Here is a 14,372-nt window from a genome sequence, read left to right on the forward strand (position 1 = left end):
AAAATTTAAAACACTTGAGAGGGAGAGAGCATCACAACTCCCTTTCCTTCAGGAGGTGGGACGGACCTTCCCCCTCCCTACAGCTCTAGAGGATAACCAGGAGGATGGGAGCAGTTTGCCAACAAAGAAATCAGGAGAGAGCTTCTATCTAGTAGCTGGCCTTCCTATGGCCATAGGAAATTAGGCACAACAAAAGACAGCAACGACGTTACCCGTCCTTGGAACTTGGAAGTGTGAGAAGGAAAAACCACTCTCCTACTAAGAGTTGTATGCCGTACAGGTCAAAAAACCAATATTGCACGTAACGTAATTTTAGTCCAATTTTAAGAAACATTTCAGTAGTTAGTAACCACAAGTCCAAGCTTTCTTTGGCCGAGATTCTGAACAACACTTGTGGCTCCTCCAGTTTGTCCGTGTTTGCACACCGAACTTACTCCATATTAATGAAAAAAAATTGCTTATTCCAAAACATTTTAATCAAGGGAATGCAAGATACCTTGTCACTGCTGAGTACGTCCAAAGAGATGCTCTCACAAGAACATGTTAGGCACTTGGTTCCCTCAGATTCCTTCGACATTTCCACAATTCAATATGTCCCAACTTCTTTGCATATGAGTAGGCAAAGGAGCAGTAAAATTGAGCCGACCAAGTTTTGAAAGATCCCGACTTGATGAAGACTGAAGCTGCTCCAAAGCTTGTGCCACATCTGGCAAAGTCATCTGCCGGCAATGAAGGTGTAAGGTAGGCTCCTTTTCAGCTATACAACAGCCACTCGAGTAAAACCCAGAGTGAGGCTTCGGCTCTGGATACTCATCCTCTCCCTCGTCATTCAACAGATTAATGGGTTTCCATTTTCTGTGAGCACGCCAACCATATTTGAAGTCTCCAACTATTGGGGTGCCCAAGACTTCAGCGCAATGGACACGAAGCTGTTGACAAAAAACAGCTTGTATTTGTAAGTCAAAGAGAAATGCAATGGTCAAAAGATTTACGCTACTGTTAGGCTCATGATTTATACCTGATGCTTTCTACCGGTAATGGGGGAGAGCTCAAGCCATGTATAACCTGCAAAACAGGCGAATTTTAATGAGAGCAGCAAATGGAGGTTATTGCACTGGGGGAATGATTCCGAGTAATGTAACAATATGGTACAAAGACGGAAGATGGTACATTCCATCATAATGGTTTAACCATACATAAAACCAGTGGCAGGGAAATGAAACTAAACCAGAGTTTTTGTCCTTTGGATGAGTTGGCCTTGAACTTGCAGGCTCAGAGGAGTCACTATGCAGTTTACCACTCAAGCAAGTCCCAAACTGTTACACTTTTTTTTCTAAACATCCATGCTTCTTGAACGAAGAATTAATCCTCAACAATCCAGTGCTGGAACCACATACTGGTGATTCAATGGAAAAAATGGCTTTACATCGTCAATTAGATAAATTTGTTATTCACTGTTTGCTTACTTTGTAAAGTACAACATTTTCTATATTAAAAGGTGTCTGAATGGAACATAAAATTGCAATGCAAATATGCAAAACAGGAAGTTATAAATGTTCCAAAATCCACAACAAACCATGATCTGAAATTTTAATGACTCTGTATTCTGTTATAGCATGTTGGCTTGATGGGTTTTGCTGATCATCCACAATGGTTATTCGCTCAGACTTCCCATCATTCAATGCCACCTGTTTCAATTGCAGAATTTAATCGCTTTTCAGCACAAGAGATGACTCAAATATCAACTTATGCAAGTAAATGATACACTGAAACTTGAACAGAATATAAATGTCATGAATTTGTCTTCTCCAAGGGTTAAAGAAAGCCACATTGCCAAAAGAAAAGAGCAAAATGACTAATGATGAAAGAAAACCTCTTCACTTAAATATTTTACCTTGGCTAATGGAGCAGATATTAAACCCTTTGGATGTCTTGGAGTACCCAAGACAAGTGCCCAGTACCGCCTTTGTAATATCCTATCAGTTCCTACATCCTTGAAAAGATGGTCAAGCCGGAAAAATCGGTAAGACAATTATATAATAAAAAATAGGCCATACAAATATATTTTTTAAAATTCAAAAGGATAGCAACAAGATAGATGCAAGGGTCACTGCTCACATTAACAGATGCTCCAACAGTTTTCTCATGGAAGATGGAATGAAGGACTGTTGTACTAGTCTTGGTCCTTCCCATCACTAAGATGCCACTGCTGTCCCTGTCCAGTCTGTGAACCTAATAGTCCACAAGCATCAATAAATTTAAAGACATAATAAATTAAGTACAACCAGAGGTTTGAATCTTCAAGAGGCCACCAATTGTCCTTATCATGATACTTAGAGAATTTCAGATAGAAAACTAGATCTAATTAACCTATCTACTCTTACGATAGGAGAGAGTTGCAGTACACGTCACAGATACACATGCATCAAGAAGGCAAAAATTTCCTTTGGTCTTTTTGGTAGTTTGTTGGAAAGTGGATCCAATGACAGAGTTTTCTAGGTAGATATCCAAGTGCCTCTACAGCAAAAGTTGAGGTCCTCATTAAAATACTACGAAAAGTCAAAGCATTGAGAGAGCTTTCTGATGAGATGATTTATCACTTCCTATCATTTTTTTTCCTCACATATACAATGTAAAGTGAAATACCATTTAGAAAGAAGACACTCATATTAATACTCAGCATTTTTTTTAAATCAAAAGAATTATATTTCACACCACAATATAGCCACTTGAATGGACATCTAAGAATGAGATTCTCTCTTTGGAAATGGCATATTGTGCCACCATTCCTTCACACAGGAACAAAATAATACTAGCATATATTAGACAGCTCGTAGGAAGAAAGAAAACTCAGATGGAAATATAAAAGAGTCTCAAGGATTATAGCAATCATCAAGTACCCCATATACAACATGTTTCTTTATGTTAATGATGAGAAACAGAATTTTATTACGCTGAGCTCCCAAAGCTGCTATATAGAAAATTCCATTTCAAACTCCAAAGAGAGCACTTAAAATTTTCTAATACTTCTTTTAAAGATCTGTGGGTCACAGGGCAACAGTAAAGTAATTAGAGGACCAGGTCTAAGATGACAACATAGACATCATAACAAGCTGATACAGCTTTAACTCGAGGGAGTGCGTTGCAGACTGCCATTAACTTTTGAAATAATGGAAGCGTACATGTATAATCTGTAGTATCTTATGGAGCTAACCAAACTCTTGAAATAAAGGAAGCATACATGCATAATCTGTAGTATTTTGTGGAGCTAACCAAACTCACCAGTCTTGGAGGATCGGGGTAATCATATTTTAAAGCTGTTGAAGCCAATGTATCTAAACTTTTACGGATTCCAATACCACCCTAATCAAATAATATACAGGAAGAATAACTAGGTATCAGCACAAAAAACAAAAAAAAAGTATAAAAGCATTCTATGAAGACATTTCCTACAAACCTGGACTGGCATGCCAGCAGGTTTATTCACCACAATGATAGCTGGATCCTGAAATGCACATTACATTCACTTTCCAAAACGAGTTTAACATTGGCAAAGAAACACAGAAAGAATAAAGAAAGAAAACCAACTAAAAATTCATACTTCTTGACCTTGTGCAATTCAATACTTTGGATAAACTTTATGTCATCTTCAGTACAGCATCCAGTTCTTGCCTCAGAGTGAAACACTTGCACTGTCATAGGAAGACAGATTCGATCCCCTGATTCCATAACAGTTTTGCCTGAAACCTTCAAGTAAATAGTACAATATGAAGCACACTGAAATGATTTTATTTTAATATGATAAGACATAGACAATTCATCTACATAATGAAATAGTGGCTCTCCTTTTGCTGTCACAAGTTGAGATGTATCAGTTTTTACCCTTCTTCTTTGATGTTGTTGAACTTGCATTTCTGAGGAAGCAGCAGATGCAGGGTTACAGGATTCACGTCGCACCTGCCAAAAAATGTGTGTCAAAACTGTAGTAATTAGATTAAAGAATTAGCATTAAGTAGTGAACAAGAGCCACCTTTTTCCAGAAATTAAATCAAGACTCAAATGAACATAGTTTTATTTTTTCCATTTTAGTTTGAAACATTTCACTTTTACAAAAAAAAATTACACATTGATGTAGACTGATATGTCAGACAATGTTATCTATACGAAAGAAATGTCTTAGATTTGTAGATTTGAATGATGAGACCATCAAGTCTTACAGCACATATCTCAAACAGTCAGACTGGTGTCAAAGGTACTTTTAAACCATGATTTCAGCATGCAGGTTCATTGTCCTTCTGATGTAGTTTTATAACCAAGAAGAAGGACAAGTAAGGAGGAGTTTATGGATTAAAAACACCATGTGCTTGCTAAACTGAGAATTTGATACAGCTTCAACCATTAAGAATAAAAAATAACTCCACGTGTTTGTAGCTTTTGCCAGAAACTCATGAACTCCTATTTATCACATTGGAAACTAAAAAATTTACATAAACTTGAGAAAGCTTCCACATAGATGAGGAAAACTTTTATTAAGAACACTGAAAATACTATATCAGGAACTAAGAGAAACAGGATTCAGGAAAAAATCCTCACACAGGCTTGACATTACCGTGCATAATTTACCTATGAATCACCCCAATCAATTTATCCTAACCATCAAAATCCATCATCCACATGAAATCTCCCTTGCCAGTCGTTACTTCCTCCACATAAATACCTGTTATATGCTCCAGTCACTACTTTATACGACCTTCCCAGCAACAATTCTGTAAAGAGGCAGCTAAGCTCAAAGAAGATAACCTGTAGGTTGCAAATCGATTCCAGTTTGGTAACCTGTAGGTTGCAAATTGATTCCAATTGAACTCATGTAACCAACAATTGGTTGAAGGGGATAAACGATGGAGAAAGAACAATATGATACTTAAATTGGTCTCACATAAAAACACTACAGTGGGAACCTGTTACTGCTCCCACATGATACAAGTTTCATGCAACCTTGTTCCTCCTTGAGTGCTGAGAAACTATTTTCTGATCCAACTAAATATGATACATTGTTTGAATTCAGTAACCAGGTCACTCGTACAACTATATGGATAAAGATGGCTCTTGTACGCTTCCTCTTGTCTACTTGAAATGAAGACCCATATTCCCGATTGAGAGTCTGGCAAGTTCGAAACCAAAGAGAAGTGAAGGGCACCAGAAAAATTGTCAGAGAAAGATTAAACTGCCACTTGACAATCCTCATAGTTGCTCTTACCTAATACTCCAAATTATGATCATCCCTACAAATAGTTTGCGCATCTCTAGTTCCTCACATGTGGTGGCTTGGTGATGCTGCTGCATGTTTCCTTTCCTGTCTCATGGGAATACCCTACTTGCAGCTGTAAGTTCCCTGTAATGGTAACAAAGAGGAAAGTAATCTTCTTTACCGATTACTGTCCTACTGCTTGAAGCTGGCACTCCAGAATGGCAGTAATCACCTTATAATCAAAAGTACTCAGCAAGTCATAGATAAATAATAACAAAAACAAGAGGAAACCACACACGAGCTCCAAAGTAGGAGCATTGCCACTAAGCTTTCCGACTACACTTCCAAATTTGGCCATGTAAAAGAAATTCAATATGTCCACCTTGACAAGCTCCATAAAGCATCCATGTCTCAAAACTTTTACCACAATCTCCCTTCTTCTTTAGGATAACAGGGTTAGTGAGCTTCTTACAAGGCCCTCTCTGAACATGTAATTTTATAGGAATTTGAACCCTGAGTTATTCTCCCCTTTCTGCCTCATGAGAAGGTATAAAACTATCTCTGCATTCGGCAGGTGGAGATTACTGAACTACTAAGCTCTGCCTTAGATTCTGCAAGTGGCAGAAGAAAGGAGTGAAAGTACTATGCCGAGAAAAAAAATTAAAACCACTATTCTTTTATATAAAACCATTATGAATTTGATTTTGCCAAAAAAAAAAAAAAACGCACGAAAGACATGATAGTGTTAAGAATTAGACGCCCTAATGCCAAACTAACGAGGGCAATAATAATAATCGCGGAAGAAAGGAAAAGCAAGCACGAGAACAAACAACAAGATTTATACAGGTTTGCTTCAAGGTGAGACTACGTCCTGTCTTCCGCCGCAGCAGTAATTTACTCTGAAGATAAAATAGTTTACAAGAGAAATCACATACACTTATAGGTGTTTTCTCTAACCTCTCTCGGGCTACAACTCCAACTTTTTCTCAGTAAAGATCAAACCCTAATAGCGGTGCCTCTCAATTATAAAGAGAAAATTAGGGCAACCGCGATACAAAAATAAAATTCTCAAACTGCCCTTAATGAAACAACCATTAATATATTGTGGACCGGGCGGGGGCTCCGCTCCCTTTCCAGCCCCTACGGCGACCTTACCGCGAAGGGCGATCCGCGTACCGACTCAATGTAGAGCATTGATTAAGCTCCACAACAATCTCCCACTTGGAAACTAATTCATTATCAATATCTCCTCCGCTACGGCAACAACTTCTCAATCCTCAGAGAGAAGTCCAACTGAAGTTGCACACAACTTCAGTTTCTCAACCGTAACCGTCTTTGTCAACATATCAACTGGATTCTGACTCCCTTGAATCTTCTCAAGTGCTAATACTCCATCCTCAAGAGTCGATCTGATGCAAGTGATAACGCACCTGTATGTGCTTTATTCTAGCATGATAAACAGGATTCTTAGCTAAATGAATAGCACTCTAATTGTCACAATATAACACATTTTTCCCATGCTTGAGACCTAATTCGTCCCAGAATGACTGCAGCCATACCATCTCTTTGTTGGCTTTGGTCACGATGACATATTCTGCCTCAATGGTGGAAAGAGCAATTATCTTCTGCAACTTAAAGACCCAACTAATTGTTGTACCACCCAATGTGTATACATATCTAGTGGTACTCTTCCTGCCATCAATGTCTCCAACCATGTCAGCATCTACATAACCCTTTAATCCCAAGTTTGACTTTCTGAAACATAAAGCTGAGTCTGCAGTGCTTCTCAAATACCTGAGAATCCACTTCACTGCTTCCCAGTGTTGTTTCCCCAGATTACTCATATATCTACTCACAACTACCACTGCATGAGCTATGTCTGGTCTAGTGAACACCATAGCATATATGAGACTACCAATAGCTGAAGCATAAGGCACATTGGCCATGAGGGCTCACTCCAGCTCTATAGAAGAAGATTGCTCCTTAGATAACCGAAAGTTACTAGCCAAAGGAGTACTCACTGGTTTTGCACCATTCATGATGAATCTACTTAGGACCTTCTTCACATATTCTTTTTGTGACAGTTTCAAGACATCAGTGTCCCTAGTAATCCTCATCCCAAAGATTTGTTTTACAGCACCCAAATCCTTCATTGCAAACTTCTTGGACAACACCCTTTTCAACTTATCTATTTCCTGTTTGCAAGCACCTACCATCAACATGTCATCAATATATAGTAGAATGATGTAAGAGTAATCAAGCTTTTTCACATAACAGCAATGATCCGCCTAGCACCTCAATAAACCATTACTACTCATAAAGGTGTCAAACTTCTTATAGTACTGTATTGGAGTTTGTTTAAGACTATATAAGCTCTTCTGAAGTTTGCACACCATTTTCTCCTTTCCTTATGCTTTGAAACCTTGTGGTTGCATCAAGTAAATTTTTTCCTCCAAATCACCATGAAAAAAGGTTATTTTTACATCCAACTGCTCTAAGTGCAAGTCTTCATTTGCCACTAGTTCAAGCATTGTTCTAATAGTAGTCAATTTCACAAGTGGAGAGAAAATTTGTGTAGTCAATGCCTTTTTTTTTGTTGAAAGCCCTTTAGCACCAGTCTCGCCTTGAACCGCTCCCATTTGTTCTGCAAGGCCTTCTTCCCTTTTAGTAATTCGGTCAACTGCCATATCTGATTGGATAACAGTGAGTCCATCTCATCCCTCATGGCCACTCCAATTTGGCTGATTCATCAACTTGCACGACTTTCTCATATCTCTAGTTTTCCTTTATCAGTCAGTAAAATATAATTCAGTGTAGGGGAGTACCTTTGTGGTGATCTACTTGTTCGGGCTGATCTCCTGAGTTCGATCACAGGAATGTCTTGATTAACTATTGGGTGTATGTTTTCTTGGTCTTTCTGAGCAATATTCTCCATCTCAATAATTGGAAGATCTCTCAACTGAATCACTTTAGACTTTTTGGCTTCATCACTTGTGCTCTCAGACTCTATTCTCGACGTGTCTTTATATATGGCACCTTCATTGAAGATCACGTCCTTGCTCTTGATAACCTTACAACTTTGGTCATCCCAGAAGCGATAACCAAACTCGGTAGCATCATAGCCAATAAAGAAATATATCTTAGATTTAGCATCAAATTTACTTTTAATAGCAAATCAATATGAATATAAGAAACACAACCAAAAACTTTCAAGAAAGAAAGGTTTACCTTTTTGTCGCTCCAGACCATCTTTTGCAATCTAATGGTGTTGAAGGACCTTTGTTGATCAAATAGGCAGCGGTGCTAATAGCCTCAAACCAGAACATCTTTGGCAATCCCGCATGTAATCTCATGCTCGTTCAAGGTCACCATTCTGTTGAGGTTTTCCAGGAATGGCCTTCTTCATCTTGATTCCATTAGCAGCACAGTACCGCTTGAAATCATCACCTATGTATTCTCCCCCATTATCTGACTGCAAGCACTTTACCTTTAAATTTGTCTCATTCTCAACCATTGTTCTCTATCTCTTGAAGGTATCAAAGACATCATATTTCTTTTTTAGGAAATAAACTCATACCTTTCTGCTTGCATTATCAATAAATGTCACATAATAATTTGAACCACCAAGGGAGGTAACAGTTGAAGGCCCCCACACATCAGTGTGAACCAACTCTAATTTTGTTGTATTTTGCTCCTTTCCAGCCTTAGAAAAACTAACCCTTTTCTGCTTACCGAAAATACAGCCTTAACAAAACTGTTGTTTACAATTTTCAACCCTAGTAGCTTCCCTTTGGACTGAAGCACTTTCATTCTCTTCTCATTCATGTGACCGAGCATATAATGTACAAGTCAGAATCAGTAACAACATCAACAACTGCAACCACAACCGTGTCTCTGCAACTGGAAGTGATGTAAAGAATTCAAGTTTTAACTCCTCTTGCAACAACCATGGTTCCCTTAGTGACTTTCCAGGCAACACCATTAAAAGTCACATTATGATCTTCATCATCAAGTTCCCCTACTGAGATCAGATTACGCATCAGTTTTGGTACATGTCTCACCTTGTGAATTTTCCACACTGTCCCATTTGACATCCTCAAACTGACATTATCAATACCGACAAAATCCAAAGGTTCTCCATCAACAAGATACACCTTCCCATGATCTCCAACAATATAATTCTCCATGATCTCACAATGTGTGGTGGTGTGAAAAGAAGCTTTTGAATCTAACACCCAAAAGTCAATAGGGCTATCAACCGACAAGAGTAAAGCATATTGTACCTCTTCAGTCACCGCATTTGTAGCATCGTTTTTCTTTTCATCCTTCTTCAGTGCTCTGTAATTCTTTTTTATGTTACCAGATTTGCCACAATTCCAACATTTCTTCCAAATTTGGACTTGTTTTTACCATTCCTTGACTTCCCTCTACCATTGCCCTTGTTGAAATTCTTCTCGAAGTTCCTACCTCTAGTATCGACACTTAGGGCAAAATTAGATGTAGACGATTCTCCAGAGTCCTTTCTACGAAATTCCTCTGCAAATTAGTATCCCAAACATCATTAAAAATCAACTTCTCGTCACCTACAGGGTTGCTGACCGCAGCCCTCTTAGGCTTCCAACAATTTGGCAGAGATGTCAAAAGAATTAAAGCACGAACCTCATCATCAAATTTAATTTGAACGGAGGTCAATTGATTTACATTTGTGCTAAACTCATTCAAATGTCATGCCATTGATGTATTTTTTGTCATCTTTAAATTGAAGAGTTTTTTCAAGAGATGTATTTTATTATTTGCAAAAGGTTTCTCATACATGTCGGACAAAATCTTCATCATCCCCACTGTGGTTTTTCTCTGATGCCATTATGTGAGCAATGTTCTGCGATAGTGTTAACCAGACTACTCCCAACACCAGTCTATCGAGGAGATTCCACTCGTCATCTTTCATACCTTCTGGTTTCATATTCAGAAGTGGTGCGTGTAGCTTTTTATTGTACAAATAATTTTCGATATGCATCCACCAGGACACACAATCTATACCATCGAACTTGTTGATTCCAATTGTCGATCTTTCTCTGCCAGCCATTGCTCTCAATCACGAACCAAAGATCTGATACCACTTGTTAAGAATTAGACGCCCTAATTCCAAACAAACAACAATAATTTATACAGGTTCGCCTCAAGGTGAGACTACGTCTTGTCTTCTGCCGCTATAATAATCCACTATGAAGATCAAATAGTTTACAAGAGAAATCACACACACTTATTGGTATTTTCTCTAGCCTCTCTCGAGCTACAACTCTAACTCCTTTTCGGTGATGATCAACCCCTAATAGCGGCGCCCCTCAATTATAAAGAAAAAATTAAGGCAATCGCGATACAAGAATAAAATTTTCAAATTACCCTTAAGGAAAAAACAGTTAATATATCGTGGACCAGGTAGGAGCTCCGCCCCCACACCCTCGAGAGGGGGCTTCCTGCCCCCTTCCAGCCCCACAGCGACCTTACCGTGAAGGTCGATCCATGACTCTCAGTGTAGGGCGTTGATTAGGCTTCATAACTTAACTCAAATACGAAGACCAACTAAGCAGAGAAATATAATACAAAAAGAGAGGGTCACACATAATGCTGCCATTAGCGAGCAAAGGGTAAGTAATGATCAATGCAGTGTTAAAGAATGCAGTATACAGCATCATAAAACCAGCAGAAGTGAAAAAGGAGGCGAAGACTGGAAGGGCTACCTGCCGCAATCGAAAAAGCTTCTGGACGAGGGACCTGGGCAGCTGGGGACAGCACCGAAGGACCCATTTCAAAGCCGTGGTGGGTTCTCTCTCGTGATTAGAAGAAGAAGGACGAACAATTTCCTTCCCGATAGAAGAAGGGTCGATAGAAGAAGTAAAAGGAGGCAAAGTGAGCCATTTACCCTCGTTCCATCGGAGTTTGCCTCGTTGAACACCAGCAGCTGTAGATGTACAATAGGGAGATGAATGAAGGAGGAAGACAGAATCAGAAACAGAACGAAGAGAAGATCGTCGGAGGAGGGAAGCGACTTCTGTCATCCTCATTTTCTCCAACGGCGAGGAACCCCAACTCAGCGGGTAAGGGGGTTTCAGACGTTAGAGGGGTTTAGGTAGACAAAGGCAGAGAGACTAGACCCGGCCAAGTAGCTACTTTCCTTCTCCTGGGGTTAGTGAAAACTAAAAATGGTCCTTAAAAATTAAAAGGTTACGAAGGATTTATAAATTCTGAGATTTAAAGGTTCAATTAGATCAAATTAGTTGTTAGACAGTCAAAGAATTTTTGAAGTCTTTATTCAGTAAGATAATGGATTTGTTAAAAGTTAAACATAGAAAACACATTAAAGAGTTTTACCTTTGTCTTTACGTTTCATTATTTTAAATAATAGTAACTAATAAAAAATTAATTTACTTAAGCTGAAAAGTATACCTTAAACTTAGAAATTAAATAATAATTTAAATTCATATTTAAAATTAACTTCAGTAAAGGTAAATAAATAATTACATTCATCTTAAAAATATACGTTAAATTTAACTTAAGTGAAAGTAAATAAATAATTTAAGTGAAATTAAATGAATAATTTAAATTTTAAATTAATAAAGGGGTTTAAATTCTTTGATTATTTAAAATAAATAAATAACATAAAGTTTATTTCTATGGCAGACAGCTATAGAAAAATAAGTTATGTATTAAATAATATAAGGCATACGTGTATATAATTATTTTTAATGATGGACACATAAATATTAAAGAAAATTTCATAATAATGTTGTTTAAAATTTTTATTAAATTAGTTAATTTTTATAATAAAATAAATATTACAAATTAAAAATTATATTTAATATTTTTTCAATTAATATAGACTTATAGTACATAAACTATTAAAGAAATAGAGAAACAGATAAACAATTTTATACCTAGGATGTGCATTCCTTTGTGATATCTTAATTAGTTACTACAACTATCCTTCCCACTTAACCCTAACTAATAATTATTGAATATCCTAAAATAAGTGCCTGAAAAATTAAATGAAAGACCAAAGGTATAAGTTTGAAAACATAAGTTAAATTTTCTGTAAAACTTGAATGTAAAAGATTCTTTCTAATCGAAAATGAAGTTTGTACTCAAAACAACTTCCACATGTGAATGCATTTGATTGCCTAATAGATTTTTCATTCACTCTCTATCATTTTTTTTTTTGTTTAAGAAACCTCGAATGCTATTTGAAACATAGATTGTAGAACCAGAATCAATCCACCAAATATTATGTCATACTTCGATAATATTAGATTCAAAATATACTAAAAATAAGAGATTACTTTTCTTTTTAAGCCAAACCTTATATTCGAGGCATGCCTTCTTTTTATAACAGAAATACCTAGAATCCTCCTTCTTCTATTTACGGAGAGGTGTTTTATCTTTCCTTTTGTTCTTTATAGCTTGCATCTTACCTTTGCCATGTGTCACCAAATATACACTTCCGTGCATTTCCTAAATCAACCCTCCTTCCTCTTCAATATAGATGACGGAATTCATTAATTGAAAAAAAAATTATATGTGTTATATGAGAATTTAAAAGGTCCTTACTAAAATGGGAGAGAGTTGTGGATAAGGTGCACCTAAAATGATTCAAAAATCTCAATCTCTAAAGTTTTAAGCCATGCAGTTGTCCCTCGTGCACACCTATAATTCTTGTGACCTTTAAAGATGACAATTGCCCCATTAAGGTACTTGGGAGTGACTCATACGAAAATTTGAATTGTTCATCAATAACTCTAAGAAATAGTGGGAATTCTTGATCTCTCTCAATATCTCTCTCAATTCGAAGATCCAGGATTTGAATTGATGTCCTTTCATTGATTCCTCCTAAAGATTTCATTTCCATTGATACAGAGCCAATTCCAATAGACTTATTGGACGTTCCCATTGGCGTGCATCCAGCAGGAATTGAACCTACGAATTTGCCAATTATGAGTTGGGCGCTTTAACCATTCAGCCATGGATGCTTAACAGAGATCATCGTCATCGTACATCGTGAATAACCAAATTCCAATTGAAATGAAATCTTTAGGAGGAATCAATGAAAGGACATCAATTCAAATCCTGGATCTTCGAATTGAGAGAGATATTGAGAGAGATCAAGAATTCCCACTATTTCTTAGATTCATGGACCCAATTCGTGTAATCCTTTATATTTTTGCATTTAGGTATAGACCCACGAATACTATCCGTAATGGGAGATTTGATAAATGTCATACTCAAGAGATTAAATTATTCCCAGCGGTCATACAACGCAATCTTAGCGTAAGTGCTAAAATCCGTAGGTGCATAGGTTCCTCTTTACAAAGACCATAGTCAAAGTCCATACACCCCAAATGAAGAAGAATTTTCTCCTTCTAACCCTAATAGTTGTCACCACTCGTATAGGGAATTTCAATTGTATTATTAAAATAATAAAATATGGAATAACTGCAAAAAATAAAATAAATTAACAATTAAAGGAGTTTACCATATATTCGGTTATCCTAAATTAATTCAATAGTCCAAATCAATATTTGAATATTTTACTTTGTATGGTTTAAATTGATCTTATTTATAGCTAAAATACTTTGTTTGGCCTTTTAATTGGAGTTTTGGATGAAAACATTTTTGTTTAGGGCATGAAAATAAGTTTCTAGATCTAAATGGGTTTTCGGACCATAGGTTTGGACTATAATTTATTTTGTTACTTTTTATTTATAACATCATTTGGAATAAATCAAATCCATTTGAACCGTGGTGATCCAGAACTAATTACTTAACAGGATTAATTTTTATAATATAAATTTACTCATCATTCTTTGGAAATTTTAATTTTTCATTCCAACTTGAAATTTTCATTTTCATTTTCCAAGTTCACTGAATAGCCCCAAAGAATACCGTGCATTCTACCATCTTCTTTCACACTCGTGGACTGAGATAGTTTCCCAGTGATTGGGCCCAAGTGCAAAATTTTCTTTCCTATGAATTTGATCAAGTACCAAAATTGCACAGCATGGCAGACTACCATTTTTTTACAAAGATGTCTGAGGAACAACAATTGAATGGGGTGATCTACAAAGAAAGT

At 36.9% G+C, this 14,372-nt stretch overlaps 1 protein-coding gene across 1 annotated transcript; it reads right to left on the bottom strand.

The window, feature by feature from the left end:
• Positions 1–416: 416 nt before the first annotated feature.
• Positions 417–11,347, bottom strand: LOC137951752 (RNA pseudouridine synthase 4, mitochondrial). The gene is made up of 10 exons (XM_068798640.1): positions 10,990–11,347; positions 3,883–3,957; positions 3,610–3,747; positions 3,458–3,505; positions 3,283–3,363; positions 2,119–2,232; positions 1,895–1,993; positions 1,577–1,688; positions 1,019–1,065; positions 417–929 (listed from the first exon to the last, which is right to left on the bottom strand). Exons 1-10 carry the CDS (start codon positions 11,311–11,313, stop codon positions 561–563), a joined length of 1,407 nt encoding a protein of 468 aa, XP_068654741.1. The 5' UTR covers positions 11,314–11,347; the 3' UTR covers positions 417–560.
• Between the last annotated feature and the right edge of the window lie 3,025 nt (positions 11,348–14,372).

This window comes from Aristolochia californica, unplaced genomic scaffold (assembly GCF_029961685.1).
Source record: "Aristolochia californica isolate CCGP_79_NKW_82.1479 unplaced genomic scaffold, dmAriCali1.0.hap1 SCAF_15, whole genome shotgun sequence".
NCBI classification, from domain to species: Eukaryota; Viridiplantae; Streptophyta; class Magnoliopsida; order Piperales; family Aristolochiaceae; genus Aristolochia; species Aristolochia californica.

Excerpts from the sequence above, each read along its gene's own strand:
- LOC137951752 (XM_068798640.1), bottom strand. The coding sequence starts at position 11,313 with ATGAGGATGACAGAAGTCGCTTCCCTCCTCCGACGATCTTCTCTTCGT. Across the intron at positions 3,364-3,457 it reads CTGCTGGCATGCCAGTCCAG|GGTGGTATTGGAATCCGTAA; the intron begins GTTTGTAGGAAA and ends TTATTTGATTAG. Across the intron at positions 2,233-3,282 it reads ACCCCGATCCTCCAAGACTG|GTTCACAGACTGGACAGGGA; the intron begins GTGAGTTTGGTT and ends GTGGACTATTAG.